Raw genomic sequence first — 15,011 nt, 5'->3', positions numbered from 1 at the left:
GGGGAAGGTGTCCTCTAGGAGATGCCACTGCGTCACACCTTGTCCAGAGCTCCTGTTGCGTGCAGGGCATGGAGGAGGGCATCTATGCAAAACAAAAGCAGACACAAACATACAGGAAAAAATAACTGGGGGTTCTCCCCCCAAAAAATCTGCTCTAGGCCAGGACAAATCATCCAGCCCAGGAAAGGGGAGGGTGCCCTCTACGACATGCCACTGCATCCCACCTTGCCCAGAGCTCCTATTGCGCTCAGGGCACGGATGAGGGCAGCTATGCAAAACCAAAGCAGAGAAAAACATACCTGGGGAAAAAGTCACTGTAGGTGCCCACCCCAAAATCTGTTGTGGGCAAGGACAAATCATCCAGTCCAGGAAAGGGAAGGGTGTCCTCTAGGAGATGCCACTAAATCCCACCTTGTCCAGAGCTGCCGGTGCGCGCAGGGCACAGAGGAGGGCATATATGCAAAACCAAAGCAGAGAAATCCTCACAGGGAAATAACGTAACTCGGGGTGCCCACCCCAAAATCTGTTGTGGTCCAAGACAAATCATCCAGCCCAGGAAAGGGAAGGGTGTCCTGCATGAGATGCCACTGCATCCTGCCTGGCCCAGAGGTTCTGGTGGGCACAGGGCACAGAGATGGGCATCTACGCAAAACCAAAGGAGACGAAAACATACAGGAAAAAATAATTGACTGGAGGTGACCACCCCAAAACCTGCTGTGGGCAAATGATACAGTCCAGGAAAGGGGAGGGTGTGCTCTACGATATCTGGGAACTGGGAACCAACTGCAGCGGCTTAACTGAAAGGTGGCATAAACCAAAGCAGGCTTTTTTTCTCACCCATCCCATCCCGGGTAAGCGAGGGGGCTGTGGATGGCATGTTGCTTCCATTGCAACTCCCACCCTGCCTGGCTGGGGATTTCTTGGCTCACGGCTGCTGGCTCACTCACCCTCCGCTAGCTCCCTCGCTCGTCCTCCATTACAGGAACAGCAACTTGAGAATCAAATTCAAAGTTCCCCCTCTTGCGTGGGGGGGGAAAGCACACGTCCTATTCTGTGGACCAATGGGCTCATAGGGGCGGAGTTAGAGGTTGGACTTTGTGAAAAACCGGGAAGAATGTGTTTCAAGTGTGGGCGCAGAAGACCCATCGCCATAAATCGGAATAGACTTGAAGGTGGTACATTTATATTAGCATGTTTGCACTTTTGGCTCCGCCTCCAGCTTTTGACCAACCCCCTTCCTTCAAAACGGACTGAGAGTTGAACCGTGTTCTAAGATGTATCGCGAGAGTTCGGGTGTCTTTATGCAAGCGTTCCCGCCGTTGTTTTGTGAAGAACGCAGCAAGGATCCAAAGAGACACAGTGACGGGAAGGGGGCGGTGCCTGGACTTGTGTAGTTGCTTCGAGCTCTTTCTGGTTCGTTCTAGGTTGCCGGAATCTCCTTGTCTTAGACAGGGCATTGCACTTCCGGTTGCTGTTACGGTCGTTGCTGCGAACGGAGCGAAGCGAATGGGAGACTCCCGGCAAGCAGGGTCCGAGTTGGGCCTAGCTGGGAGAAGCGACCTGGGGGCACCCACGCCTGGCCCAGAACCGCTGAAGGGGGAACGAGAAGAGCCCAAACAGGTACCTTAGCTTGGATGGTGGAAGCTGGTAACCCTTACCCACCCGCACATCCTCCTAGAACCTCTGAACTTTGTTCTGTTGGCTGAGGGCCACTTCAGATGTTACCAAATTAACATGAAGCCCGCGTGTACGATCCTCTCGTGTTACTACTACCTTCAAGGAAGGGAAAGTGGTAATGTATGAATTAGCTCCTGCTTGCTCGCACGCATTTAGTTCTGTCAATAGCTTAAGGTTGGAAGAGAGAGAGAGAGAACTGAAATCAGAGTTCACTTGAGCTGTGACAAAAAAAAAGGGAAATGATGATTTTTCCATCTCTCTTCCCACCCGCACCCTCATATAGTTTTTCCTGGATTTATTCTCTTTGGATTGTTGGAGTTCACTGTTGCCAGATAATAAATAGAGAAGAAGGGGAGAGGATGTTGTGAAAGAAGGACTAACACCAAATGGTCAAAAGATTTCATAGAGTTCCTATAATAACATTGTCAATTGTAAAGGCACAATTGCCCTGCACTAGCCCTGTGAATGTACCAATAGCACCCCTAAAATAGCTTTAGGTATGTCTTGTTGATAGCCCCTTCTTCCCCAATAGTAGAAATATATTTGGATCCTGAAAAATAGTATTTAGGATATATAAAGTCTTGCCTCATACATTGGGAACCCTGTTAAAATTGTCATGGAGCTTATTCTTGTTTACTGCATTTGTTGCTTCCTACAAAAATTTGTCAAAGCAACTTACAATTATAAAAGTATGTAGAATACAGACATTTAAAATACATCAAAAATATAAAAGAACATTCACGACTAAAGTACTCACTGTGCAATAACATCAAAAGGACAAATCCTACTCCACCCTACTAAAAATAGGTATACCATATGACCCCAGTTAAAAGCCAAATGCCCCAGGTGAACAGAAACTTCATTACCTGGTGCCTAAAAGTTTATCACGATGGCGTCAGGTGTTAGTTTATGGTCTATCTTCCCCCCACATAGCCACAGAAATGCTTTGTACATTGTAATCCTGGATTATGGTTGATAGATTCCTTACACAGTTGTCACAGGTCTGTGGGAGGCACCACATGTTGGGGAGCCCTTGGTAGTTTTTCCATGTTCTCTCCCTCCACCCCCAATATTTGCTTATGGAATTTCAGGCCTGTAGAGGCCCATAACAGCTATAGAGGTTGGATGGGGAGGAATGTTGGGATTTTCTACCAGGGCTAGAGATGTGAAGGCTGGGGTGTGTGTGTGTGAAACAGAAAAATTGGTGGGGAAACCATTCCCCCTCCCTGTTTCCCCTCTAAATTTTCCTTACACCACCCCCCGGGACTTTGCCTCTTTAACCAGGACAGAGCATTGCCACGAAGAACATGGTTTGGCTTCTTTATTGGAAGTTGTCACTAGTTGTCACTTGTGTCCCTGCAACTTGACCTGACCGATAGGAATAGAATACCAGTCATTTTTTGAACACTACAGTATACAGTTCAGAATGTATGAAATGTTTCTGAGGTTGGACAAACAATGAGCTTTTCCACCTCTTGGATGTAGAGGGGACCTTGTAGAGAATCTTCTTATAACGAAGAGATCACTGTCATATTGAATGAATGTTGGGGGGGTATATGTTATTTTGTTTGATGTGATTGTGGGTTTATGTTGTATTTTAAGTTTTATTATGTGCCTGGGAAGGAGGCTTTATCATCGATCAGGGGGACCCGAGGGGGCCACAGTTAGTGTAGTGACGGGCAGAGGGAGGTATGGTGGTGTGCGTAGGACATGCCAGGTAAGGGGAACGTGGCCCAGACATGTAGTGGCTGTGCCTTGTTCCGGTCCTTCTCACATCCGCAGGGTTGTTGGTTGTCCTCTCAGCCAGCCCTCGGATCTCCAGTTGCTGCTTTTAAATGCCAGATCGGTACATAATAAAACCTCCCTCGTCCATGATTTAATTGTGGATGAGGCAGCCGATCTGGCATGCATAACCGAAACCTGGGTGGGTGAACACGGAGGAGTTAGCCTTTCCCAGCTTTGCCCACCGGGGTATTCGGTTCAGCATCATGGTAGAGCCGAGGGTCGGGGAGGTGGGGTTGCTGTGGTCTACAAGAGTTCCATCTCACTCAGCAAGCACCATGTTCATGTAGCCACTGGTCTGGAGTGTTTGCACCTTGTGTTGGGTCATAGGGACAGACTGGGAATCTTGTTGGTGTACCACCCACCTTGCTGCCCAATGGCTTCCCTAACTGAGCTGACGGAAGTGGGCTCGGAGGTATTGCTGAGATCCCCTAGACTATTAGTACTGGGGGATCTCAACATCCATGCTGAGGCTACTTTAGCCGGGGTGGCTCAGGACTTCATGGACTCCATGGCAACCATGGGGCTGTCCCAATATGTCAGTGGCCCAACACATACATCAGGGCATACTCTAGATCTTATTTTCGCTACTGGACATGGGGATGGTGATCTGGATGTGGGGAGTTTTACATCACTCCCTTTGTCATGGACAGATCACCGCTTGCTGAGGTTTAGACTTTCAGTGGCTTTTCCCCTCTGCAAGGGTGGGGGACCTATTAAACTGGTCCGCCCACGGAGACTAATGGATCCTGAAGGTTTCCAAAGGGCTCTTGGGGTTTTTCCGGCTGACAAGACTGACGCTCCTGTCAAAGCCCTGGTCGAACTGTGGAACGCGGAAATGACCAGAGCTGTTGACACGATCGCTTCTTCGCGTCCTCTCCCATGTAGAGTTCATACAGCTCCATGGTATACTCCGGAGCTGAGAACGATGAAACAAGATAGGAGACAGCTTGAGCGGAGGTGGAGGCGAACTCCCGATGGATGCAATTATGTCTTGGTAAGTGCTTCCACCAGACTGTATTCAAAGGCGGTGAGGGCGGCAAAAAAGCAACATTTTGCAGCCACTATTAAGTCATCTCTTTGCCGCCCAGCAGAACTTTTCAGAGTTGTCCGAGGGCTACTTCATTCTGGCCCTCAGGACATGTCTGAGTCATCGGTGGCCCACTGTGATGAGTTTGCTGGACACTTCCAAAATAAGATCTCATGCATCCGTCGGGACTTAGACTCCCAGTTTATAGCAGTTGATCCAAATGAGGTGTCTGGAGCACAGTCTTGTCATGTTTTATTGGATGAGTTTCAGTTCGTTCAGCTCGAGGACGTGGACAAGGTGCTTGGACAGGTACGTGCAACCACTTCGATACTGGATCCTTGCCCCTCTTGGCTAATAAAAACTAGCAGGGATGGAACAGCTAGTTGGGCCAGGGAGGTGATAAACGCCTCTTTACGAGAGGGAGTGGTCCCTGCCCCTCTGAAAGAGGCGACAGTGAGACCACTTCTGAAAAAACCTTCCTTGGACCCAGATAACTTCAACAGCTACAGACCAGTAGCGCATGTTCCATTCCTGGGCAAGATCTTGGAACGAGTGGTTGCTGGCCAGCTCCAGGCTCTGTTGGATGAAACCGATTTTCTAGATCCATTTCAATCGGGTTTCAGGCCTGGTTTCGGCACCGAGACAGCCTTGGTCGCCCTGTATGATGACCTATGTCGGGAGAGGGACAGAGGGAGTGTAACTCTGTTGATTCTCCTTGATCTCTCAGCGGCTTTTGATACCATCGACCATGGTATCCTTCTGGAGAGGCTCACGGAGTTGGGAGTTGGTGGTACTGCTTGGCGGTGGTTCCGCTCCTACTTGGCGGGTCATCTCCAGAAGGTAGTGCTTGGGGAACATTGCTCGACTCCATGGGTTCTCCAATGTGGAGTCCCGCAGGGGTCTGTCTTGTCTCCAATGCTTTTCAACATCTACATGAAGCCGTTGGGTGCGGTCATCAGGAGTTTTAGAGTGCGTTGTCATCAATATGCTGATGACACGCAACTCTACTTCTCCTTTTCATCCTCTTCAGGTGAGGCTGTCGATGTGCTGAACCGTTGCCTGGCCTCGACAATGGACTGGATGAGAGCTAACAAACTGAGACTCAGTCCAGACAAGACTGAGATGCTGTTGGTGAGGGGTTTCTCTGATCAGATGGTGGATATATACCCTGTCCTGGATGGGGTTACACTCCCCCTAAAGGAGCGGGTTCGTAGTTTGGGAGTCCTTTTAGATCCTTCCTTGTCACTGGAGGCTCAAGTAGCCTCCGTGGCACGGAATGCGTTCTACCATCTTCGGTTGGTAGCCCAGCTACGTCCCTATCTGAGCAGGGAGGACCTTACATCAGTGGTACATGCTCTGGTAACCTCGCAACTGGACTACTGCAATGCGCTGTACGTAGGGCTGCCTTTGAAGACAGTTCGGAAGCTACAGCTAGTGCAAAATGCGGCTGCCAGACTGATAACAAGAACTAAGCGGTCCGAACATATAACACCTGTTCTGGCCCGCTTGCACTGGCTTCCAATTTGCTTCCGGGCCAAATTCAAAGTGCTGGTTTTGACCTATAAAGCCTTATACGGCGCGGGACCACAATACCTGTTGCAACGCCTCTCCCAATATGAACCTGCCCGTACACTGCGTTCCTCATCGAAGGCCCTCCTCCGAGCTCCGACCCACAGGGAAGCTCGGAGGGTGGTTACAAGAACTAGAGCCTTCTCTGTGGTGGCCCCCGAGCTTTGGAACTGTCTCCCTGATGAGGTACGCCTGGCACCGACGCTGTTGGCCTTTCGGCGCCAGGTTAAAACCTTCCTCTTTTCCAGGGCTTTTAATCTAACTTAATTCTGTTTTAAATTGTACTGTACTGTTTTAAATCTACCATTCTCTGTATTTTGCTGTATGTTTTATTGGATTTTATTGTATTTTGTATTTGACTTGATGTTCACCGCCCAGAGAGCTATGCTAGTCGGGTGGTATAAAAATTTAATAAATAAATAAATAAATAAATAATATTATGAACTGTGATTTTCACTGCTTTGGTTCAGGAAGTTTCTCCAGAAGACGGATTTTCTCTGAGAAAAAGCTTTTTTTTTTTTTTTGGCAATACAGTGTTTTATATATTGAAAGTCACCTTTTGAGGTCAAGGTCCTAGAAACCTTTTAAGTGCTCTCTCTTGTCTTCTTTCTTTACAAAGCAGGAAAATGATGGTAGAACTGCTAGCTTGACCCACCTTAAGGCCGAGTGTAGCAAGATCCACCAGTGTGTATTTGTGGAATTCAGGTTGTATTAAGACATGTGATATTAAGAATAAACAATTATTATTCATTGGTTAAGAATAACCAATGTTTATCCATTGTGCAAACCTGTTGAGCAACGTCCAGGGAAATATAAGTGTCATTAAGCACTGTTGAAACTCCCATTTCAGAGAGGTACAGTGCCTTGCAAAAGTAATCAGACCCCTGACCAGTGCTCTCATATTACTGAATTACAAATGCTACATTGTAATTTCGTTCTGTATGATATTTTATTTTGAAACACTGAAACTGAGAATTAATTATTGTAAGGTGACGTTGGTTTTATGGTGGGAAATGTTTGAAACATAAAAACTAAAACATGTTGCTTGCATAAGTATTCATCCCCCTCACATTAATAGTTGGTAAAGCCATCTTTTGCTGCAACAACAGCTTTAAGTCTTTTGAGGTAGGTATGTACCAGCCTTGCACACAGATGCATACTTTTTGTAATTCAGTAATATAAGAGCATTGGTCAGGGGTCTGATTACTTTTCAAGGCACTCTACATATTTAACTTTCTCTAGGTTTCATCCATTCTCATTTCTGTATCCTTCCTTTATCAAGTAAATGTATAGTTTAATGTATAGTAAAGGTACTGGGATTTGTGAAATGCTTTCTGATATCAGTGGATTTCTTTTCTGTTACACAGGTTGTTAGATTGACCAGAATTTTAACTATGAAATTGATTACATTTAATTTCTAAGGTGTCAAAAATTTTATTGTACGCTGTACTTCTGGTAGTCTTTTTTGAATAATAAATCAATAATATAAGCAGTGTGTAATACTTGTAATTGCCTTCAAACCTCTTTATTGTAATTAAATTATTCCTTGTTTTATGCAAACTAGAGATCTATGCTGTTTCTTGGAGGCAATGAAGTGAAGAGCAGTGCTGTGGTAAAATATTCATCTGCTCCACCACAAGCAGCATTTGCCCGCCTTCAAGAGAAGACTGATTTGAAACTTCCACCTGCTAATTGGTTACGTGAAAGTGCCAAACTGGGACCAGCAGGGGCGACTATTCTTGGCAACAGCAAGAAAAGCAAACCATTTTCAAGGTAAATATTGTGAATCCTGTTAATCCTGTTTTTATAGAAAAAGTACCCAGATTTGTTGAAAGGCAGATCATGAATGACAGTTTATAGAAATGTGGCAGGATAGTCACAGTACTTGATTATTATGAACATGGTAACAAATTGTAACCTTTTGGTTTTGTGAAAGTATCAAACATTTTAGGTTTGTTTAAAGATATTGGGACTAGTTAATTTGAAGGGCTATTTTGTTAATGTAAAGATTTTGTGTTAATGTAATGTCCTGAAATGGTAATCATGAGGCTTTGGCTTAAATTTGGGTGGGAGACTACGTGTGTGCTATAGAATAAAAAGGTGAGAAACTCTGAAAAATAATGATACTGTTAACAATGTTTTCCTTTTGGAAAGGAAAGGGGCTTTCCCCCTGCCCAGTGCCCGCCCACTCAAAACCCTCCCCCTGACCCTTCCCACCTTATGTCAACCCTTTCTTAAGTGTAGTGGTTTAAGCATAGCAAGCTGAACACATGCATCTTGGGCAGGCCAAGTTTGTTTTTTTTTCAATAGCTAGATTCATTGCTTAAGTAGCAACCATCAGACCTCCTCTCTTGTGCTGGCCCCAGCACGGATCTCTCACAATCCAACCACTAGAAGTCACTACCTGACACACTGTAAAGCATTGCTGCCCTGAGACTTCGCCTTAGTCTCCTCCTTTTACAGATTGCTATTAAATGTCTAGGTACACTTTCAGGCCATAACCCCTCTGTATCTTTCTGTTAACAACTACAGACCTGGGTTGCCTTTGGATACCTGCTGCTGATACACTAACCATTGACCACTGCCACCATAGATACTGGTTCCAGCTTTGGTTTTTTGCTCTGCCCACCCTTCTCCTTTGTATGAACCCAGCCTAGGATCAGGCGTGTTTATCCAAACAGATTTATTAAATAGCACTGGGAATAAACAAGATTACTTTGAATTCAATTGTCATGCATGTTGTTACATATAAATTATCTTCAACATATTATAGTTTCTCTTACTTCATATACTTTTCCTAAACCTGCCTCACTACCCATCCAAATACACATCTACCCCTCACCCTCTTCAACCCAAAACCAGAACCGAACCCCTGACCAATTGTCATTCTCTTATATATAATTCAACCATCCAGACACTCAGCCAATCACAACACAGCATTGCTCAACATTCCATCACATTTACTCCCCGCTCCCAACTCTGCTTACCATATTTAACCTACAAAACCAGCACTTACCATAAATATTATACAAATACTACAGCGGCATCACAGCAACATATTGTAATTAGTCTAATTTTACATCAGACTGCAATTTCAGATTCACCTGTTAATGCACCCAGAATAGAAACAATACAACCTCCAGTTTGAAACACAAAAGGCTGTCTTCACCATCGTATGACACTGACCAATAAAAAGGCTTTGAAATTAATAAAAATAAATTTGACATAGATTTCTGGGATGAATACTGAGAAAAATATAATTTTCTAGGTTAGATTCTCTGTAGAAAAAATAGTAACACAGGAAAGAAGCAAAGAAGAACACCAACAAACATACAAAAATGTAATTGGAGGTGGCAGGTGTTGCCACCACTCACCATATGCTTAGAGGCACGTTACCAAGTTCATCCAAGCTACACAGGAAATGGATTGAACTGTAAAAGACCAACCCAAATTGGGTTTGCATTTTTAAAAATGTGCAGGGCACTACAGTATCTTGGAGAGGAGCTCAGGTCTCCCGCTTCCCTGTTGCATTCATTATAGCTGCCCAATTTCCCTGTTTTTTAACGTTTGAGAGAAATATCTGTTGGCTCTAGGTACATTCTTAAACCACAAGGTTTTTTGCCTATTAGTGAATGTTTAAAAATATGTAATGGATTTATAATGATTTGGCATTACCTACTAGTATGTCTATTGAATAATATTTAATAGACATTACAACTCTTTTTCAATAGAATGCAATATTTACAAGTTACTTTGTTACATTTTTATATATTAATTGTGTATTTTTCAAAATAGCTTTGGCATGGCGTACAATTTTATTGACTCAGTTGGAAATGATGTAGATGTTGTATCCGATTCTGAGGTATGTATATTTTGAAGAGAATTAATACAAGGTTTAACCCAAAGTTGTTAGTTTTTAAAATCTTTATTTCATTGATCTTATCCCTGGGTGGGGGAGCCTCTTGGTAAATCATAGAATAGTAGAGTTGGAAGGAGCCTATAAGGCCATCGAGTCTGACCCCCTACTCAATGCAGGAGTCCAGTTTAAAGCATACCTGACAGGTACTATCCTGCTGCCTCTTGAATGCCTCTAGTGTTGGAGAGCCAATCCATTGTCATACTGTTCTAACAGTTAGCAAGTTTTTCCTGATGTTCAGTCAAAATCTGGCTTTCTATAAGCTGAGCCCATTATTCTATGTCCTGGACTCTGGGACGATCAAGAAGAGATCCTGCCCCTGTGTGACAACTTTTCAAATATTTGAAGAATGCTATCGTATCTCCCCTTAGTCTTCTCAGGGCTAAACATGCCCAGTTCTTTCAGGCTCTCGTCATAGGGCTTTGTTTCCAATCCCCTCATCATCCTAGTTGCCCTCCTCTGAACCTGTTCCAGTTTGTCTGCATCCTTCTCAAAGTGTGGTGTCCAGAACTGGATGTAGTACTCAAGATGAGGCCTAACCAGTGCTGAATAGAAGGGAACTAGTACTTCACACAATTTGGAAACTATACTTCTGTTAATGCAGCCTAAAATAGCATTTACCTTTTTTGCAGCATCAAAATAGCCATCATGAAGTGAGTTGTGATTTTTAGAACTATAAATTTCATTGTTTTCAACAATTTCACTTGCAGGTATGTATAGTGAATCAATAAGCTCACCATATGTTTTTATGAGAGGGATGTCAGCATATGTGATAGCATGAAATGCATAATTCTGTCAACATTGAGGTATTATATTGTATTTTAGAGTAGTGGAGTACTGCACTCTGTGCTTATCTATTCTTAATTAGATAATCTATAGCAAACCACCACAGGTTGGGTTCAAAGGAGCCCTTCTTTTCACAGGAAGGGCTTGGATCTAGCAGAGCTTCTACAAATGGAAGTATAGGTGACATTTGTTGATTCCTCCTTCCACCTGCATTCTTCCATAGCACTTTCCACACTGTCCTAGGGCATGTGTGTACAGAGGAAAGTGGCAGCTGAGATTTTGGATCCAATCTGATATATAAACTATATATGACTAAAAATAAATGCAGTTCTTACAAACTGATGGCAAACTGATGCCCCGCAATCAAAAGTTGATGCATCACTTGCTCAACCCAGACATTATTCCCAAAGCCATGGCTTTCCACATATTCAGGCAAGCTGTGTTTCACAGCTGTTTGCTTACTACATTTTTCATTTGCTCAGCACTCCCGTCTGTAGGCACAATGGCCTTTGGAGGCACAGTAAGGGCCATAACTAGCATGTGTCAATGCAGACATCCTGCCAAATCATAGTTAACACAAATTATGGTTTGCAAACCCACATCATGCCAATGGGTAACATCCATTGGTGGCCACACTTCATTCACCTGTGACTTCACCTCCTCCCCCCCAAATCTGCTCAGGTCTCCGATTGTTTCTGACTCTGATTTACCAAATGAAGGCTTGATAATCCAGACTAGCATCTAACTATTGTCAAATTTGCTTAACTTAGTTTGGTGTGATAAACTGAGTCTGCATTGGGGGACAGGAAACTGACTTGTGACTTGAGATATGTGATTCAATAAGTTGGCTCTTTTATTAAGTGTATTATTGTCCATTTTGACCCATGTAGAAAGACTCTGGTTTGCAAATCTGTTTTAATGATTTAAAATAAAGTGAATGATTTTGTCTTTCTCTTTCATGCCACAGAACATTAAAAAGCTTCTTAAGATACCTTACAGCAAATCACATGTCAGCATGGCAGTACACCGAATTGGGAGAACTCTTTTATTGGATGATCTAGATATTCAAGAACTCTTTATGAGATCATCACAGGTGATAAACTTTCCCACTGTAATTTCTTTAGCCATATGGTATTTTTATTTCTACTCTGTAATGTTGCCTTTTCCTTCAATGACACTATAAGAATCATAGATAGACTATCTCCATTGCAGTACAATAGCCATGCTAGAGAGTTGGATATATCTTGGCTCATGACATAGAAAGTGTCCTTCCTTGCTTGATTGTGATACTGCCATACTGCTCTACATATAGTGTTATTTCTTAAAATGGAATGCAAATATCATGTTTATTGTCATGAGTACGTTTAATTGAAATATATGTTATAGATGCTGGAGTTGTAAAAAGTGAAACTGCTTAAAACAGATTTGAAATCTTTTATTTTATGCAGCATCCTACTCATTGCGTATCTTTAATCAAATAACCAAGGCACTTCTACACTTTTAATTGCATGCTTATTTATACTACTTAGACTGGTGATTGGACGTGGTTAAAAGAATTCTACCAGAGATTAATAGATCAGAAGTGGCAACGAAAGAAGAAGAGCAAAGAACACTGGTACCAGAAAGCTATACTTTCCAAATTTTTATACTACAGGTACCTTCTGTAATTTTTTAAACATAAATTATGTTCCCTTTCATCAAAATTAACAGTGATCTGATTTGTGTTTATCCTAGCATATGTCTACATCCTAAGTAAAAGCAAGCTTTTCAAAGCTCATGCCACAAGACCACAACACAAAAGACTAATATGGCTGCCTTTATGGAATTTGGCATTCAGTGGATTTTTTTTAGCAGCTGAAATTCACACGCAAAATTATATCTTCTGGTAAAAAATAAAATGTAAATGTACTGCCTTCAAGTCGATTCTGACTTATGGCGACCCTATGAATAGGGTTTTCATGAGGCTGAGAGGCAGTGACTGGCCCAAGGTTACCCAGTGGGCTTCATGGCTATGTGGGGATTTGAACTCTGGTCTCCCAGGTCGTAGTCCAACACCTTAACCACTACACCACACTGGCAGTCCTCATGAGGTGCCAGGCTTTGTTTTTGTCTTTGCCAATGTATATTTTATTGTTGTAAGCTGTTCTGTGTTTCTTTTTCGTTTCATATTTTTTCCCTGAGGGGCACATACAAGAGCTAAAAGAGTTTAATGATCTAGAGTTAGGGCGAGCAATGAGATGGCCATGTTTGCTGAGGATACCACATTAGTCAGGGTGTTAAAAATGAAAAGGGATTGTAAGGAGCTCTGAAAGGATATCCAGAAGCTGAGTGAATGGGCATTAAGAAGGCAAATGTCAGTGTACGTGCACATTGGGGCAAACCCCTCTAAATTCACAAATACATGTATTTGTTTTTAGTTATTGTAAACCACCCATAAATACCCTGGTGGGGTCTGAGCTGGCAATGGCTGACCAGGAAACAGATATTTTTATTTATTTGATTTATTATTTGATTTATATCCCACCCTTCGTCCCAGTAGGAGCCCATGGTGGCAAACAAAAGCACTAAAAACACTTTAAAATGTCATAAAAACAGACTTTAAAATATATTAAAACAAAACATCTTTAAAAAAAACCTTTAAAAAGAAAAGGTTTAAAAACATATTGCAGAGCAATTCCAACACAGACGCAGACTGGGATAAGGCCTCAACTTAAAAGGCTTGCTGAAAGAGGAAGGTCTTCAGTAGGTGCCAAAAAAATAACAGAGATGGCAGCTAGCTAATATTTAAGGGGAGGGAATTCCAAAGGATAGGTCCACTTCCTATGTTGTGTGGAATGAGCCTCCTGATAAGATGGTATCTGAAGGAGGCCCTCACCCACAGAGCACAGTGACTGACTTGGGTATATAAATGATAAGACAGTCTTTCAGGTATCCTGGTCCCAAGCTGTATAGGGTCTTGTACACCACAACTAGAACCTTGAACTTAGTCTGGCAGCTGATAGGTAGCCAGTGCAATGTTTGGGTTGTGGTATACACTAAGAGTGTTGCACAGTGGGGGAAAAACTAACTTCATTGTAGTGACTTTTGTCCTGAATGGCTTCCTTCTCTGTGTTGATAATTTTTAACAATGCTAATTCATGGGATTTGCAGTGCAATCTTAATTAAACGTAAATCCTATTGAATTCAGTGGGGATTACTTCCAGTTAGGATTGCAGCCTTAACTTGTCTGCGAGGCCTTAATTCCGGTGCCCCAATTGTCTTTTCTCTCTCCAAATGCTGAGGCAGGTGGTCATTGTACATGGAAATGAGACTACCGATCATATATTTTGTAGAAGGGAGATACTTGCATGCAGACGTGTGTGTGCAGCTTCCTCTTGTATGTTAGTATAATTGGATTGAGGCCAATATATTTGCATAAATATTTCTAGGTGTGTAGAATGAATGTCATTTCAAGAGCGTAGAGAAATGGGATGTGCCTTTTTATTCTGGATTCCATTGGTTTACTTCCGTGTGTGTGAGAGAGAAAACATATTTATAAATACATTTAAAATTCAGTGGTGGAAAAACCTTGCTGTCTAATATCTCTGTACCTTTACACAAATCTCAGCAGACACCATGGGTGGCTAAAAGCCCTGATGTTGCTATTCTCAAGTGTGACTATTCTGAAAATCAGAATAGATAGTAAGTCATAAGATCTGAAAAGAGTCCCAGATGTGTTCATTTTTAATATCAACCCTAATACTGATAACTGACAAACATCCAAAATGTTAAAGATTCTGCCTAAAATTTAAGTGTCTGTTTTGTTAGCATTAATGGTGATGGAGCTGCTCAGCCTGTTCCTACCCCTGAAGACCAACATCAGGAAGAAACAACAGAAGATCAAACTGAAGAAGCAGGAAGGGTTTCTTGGCCAGCCCCTTTTGAAATGCCTTCTTCGCTTTCTGAAGATGCAAGCGCTTCTAATCAGGTTAATTTGGCAGATGCTTTACTTAGAAAAGTAATATTAAAGCTTCATAGATATGCTTGTAAAGATGATGATTGTGCTGAATGGGGAAAGTACTAAATTCCTTTGCAGTGCTCAGTCCAAATACTCAAAAATAGTTTTTCATTAAATCTTAGTTTATTTTTCATAATTGTTGCTATTTGGAAGGGATTTGTTAGTGCGAAACTGAGTACAAATATTTAGGTAGCAGTCCTGTGCACACAGTATTGGCATCAGGGGTTAGCATTGCTGGGCCACTGCTAAGGCCC

At 42.8% G+C, this 15,011-nt stretch overlaps 1 protein-coding gene across 6 annotated transcripts in view; it reads left to right on the top strand.

The window, feature by feature from the left end:
• The first annotated feature begins 1,151 nt into the window (after nucleotides 1-1,151).
• EDRF1 (erythroid differentiation regulatory factor 1) overlaps nucleotides 1,152-15,011 on the top strand; it is a 50,558-nt gene continuing 36,698 nt past the window's right edge. For 2 of the 6 annotated variants that reach the window (XR_009763996.1, XM_061635698.1), the window contains exons 1-6: nucleotides 1,155-1,620; nucleotides 7,623-7,831; nucleotides 9,854-9,920; nucleotides 11,728-11,853; nucleotides 12,290-12,414; nucleotides 14,568-14,727. Coding sequence is in view for 5 of the 6 variants with exons in the window: in XM_061635698.1 (XP_061491682.1) it covers nucleotides 1,507-1,620; nucleotides 7,623-7,831; nucleotides 9,854-9,920; nucleotides 11,728-11,853; nucleotides 12,290-12,414; nucleotides 14,568-14,727 (801 nt within the window). In the remaining variant the exon portion in view is untranslated. Of the gene's footprint in view, nucleotides 1,621-7,622; nucleotides 7,832-9,853; nucleotides 9,921-10,606; nucleotides 10,685-11,727; nucleotides 11,854-12,289; nucleotides 12,415-14,567; nucleotides 14,728-15,011 lie in introns of those variants that run through there. The other 4 variants (XM_061635702.1, XM_061635699.1, XM_061635700.1 and 1 more) reach the window with 4 other exon arrangements.

The sequence above is a fragment of the Rhineura floridana genome, chromosome 7 (genome assembly GCF_030035675.1).
Source record: "Rhineura floridana isolate rRhiFlo1 chromosome 7, rRhiFlo1.hap2, whole genome shotgun sequence".
Lineage (NCBI taxonomy): Eukaryota > Metazoa > Chordata > Lepidosauria > Squamata > Rhineuridae > Rhineura > Rhineura floridana.
The sequence above is the reverse complement of the archived record's forward strand: the minus strand, read 5'-3'. Positions and strand labels throughout refer to the sequence as shown.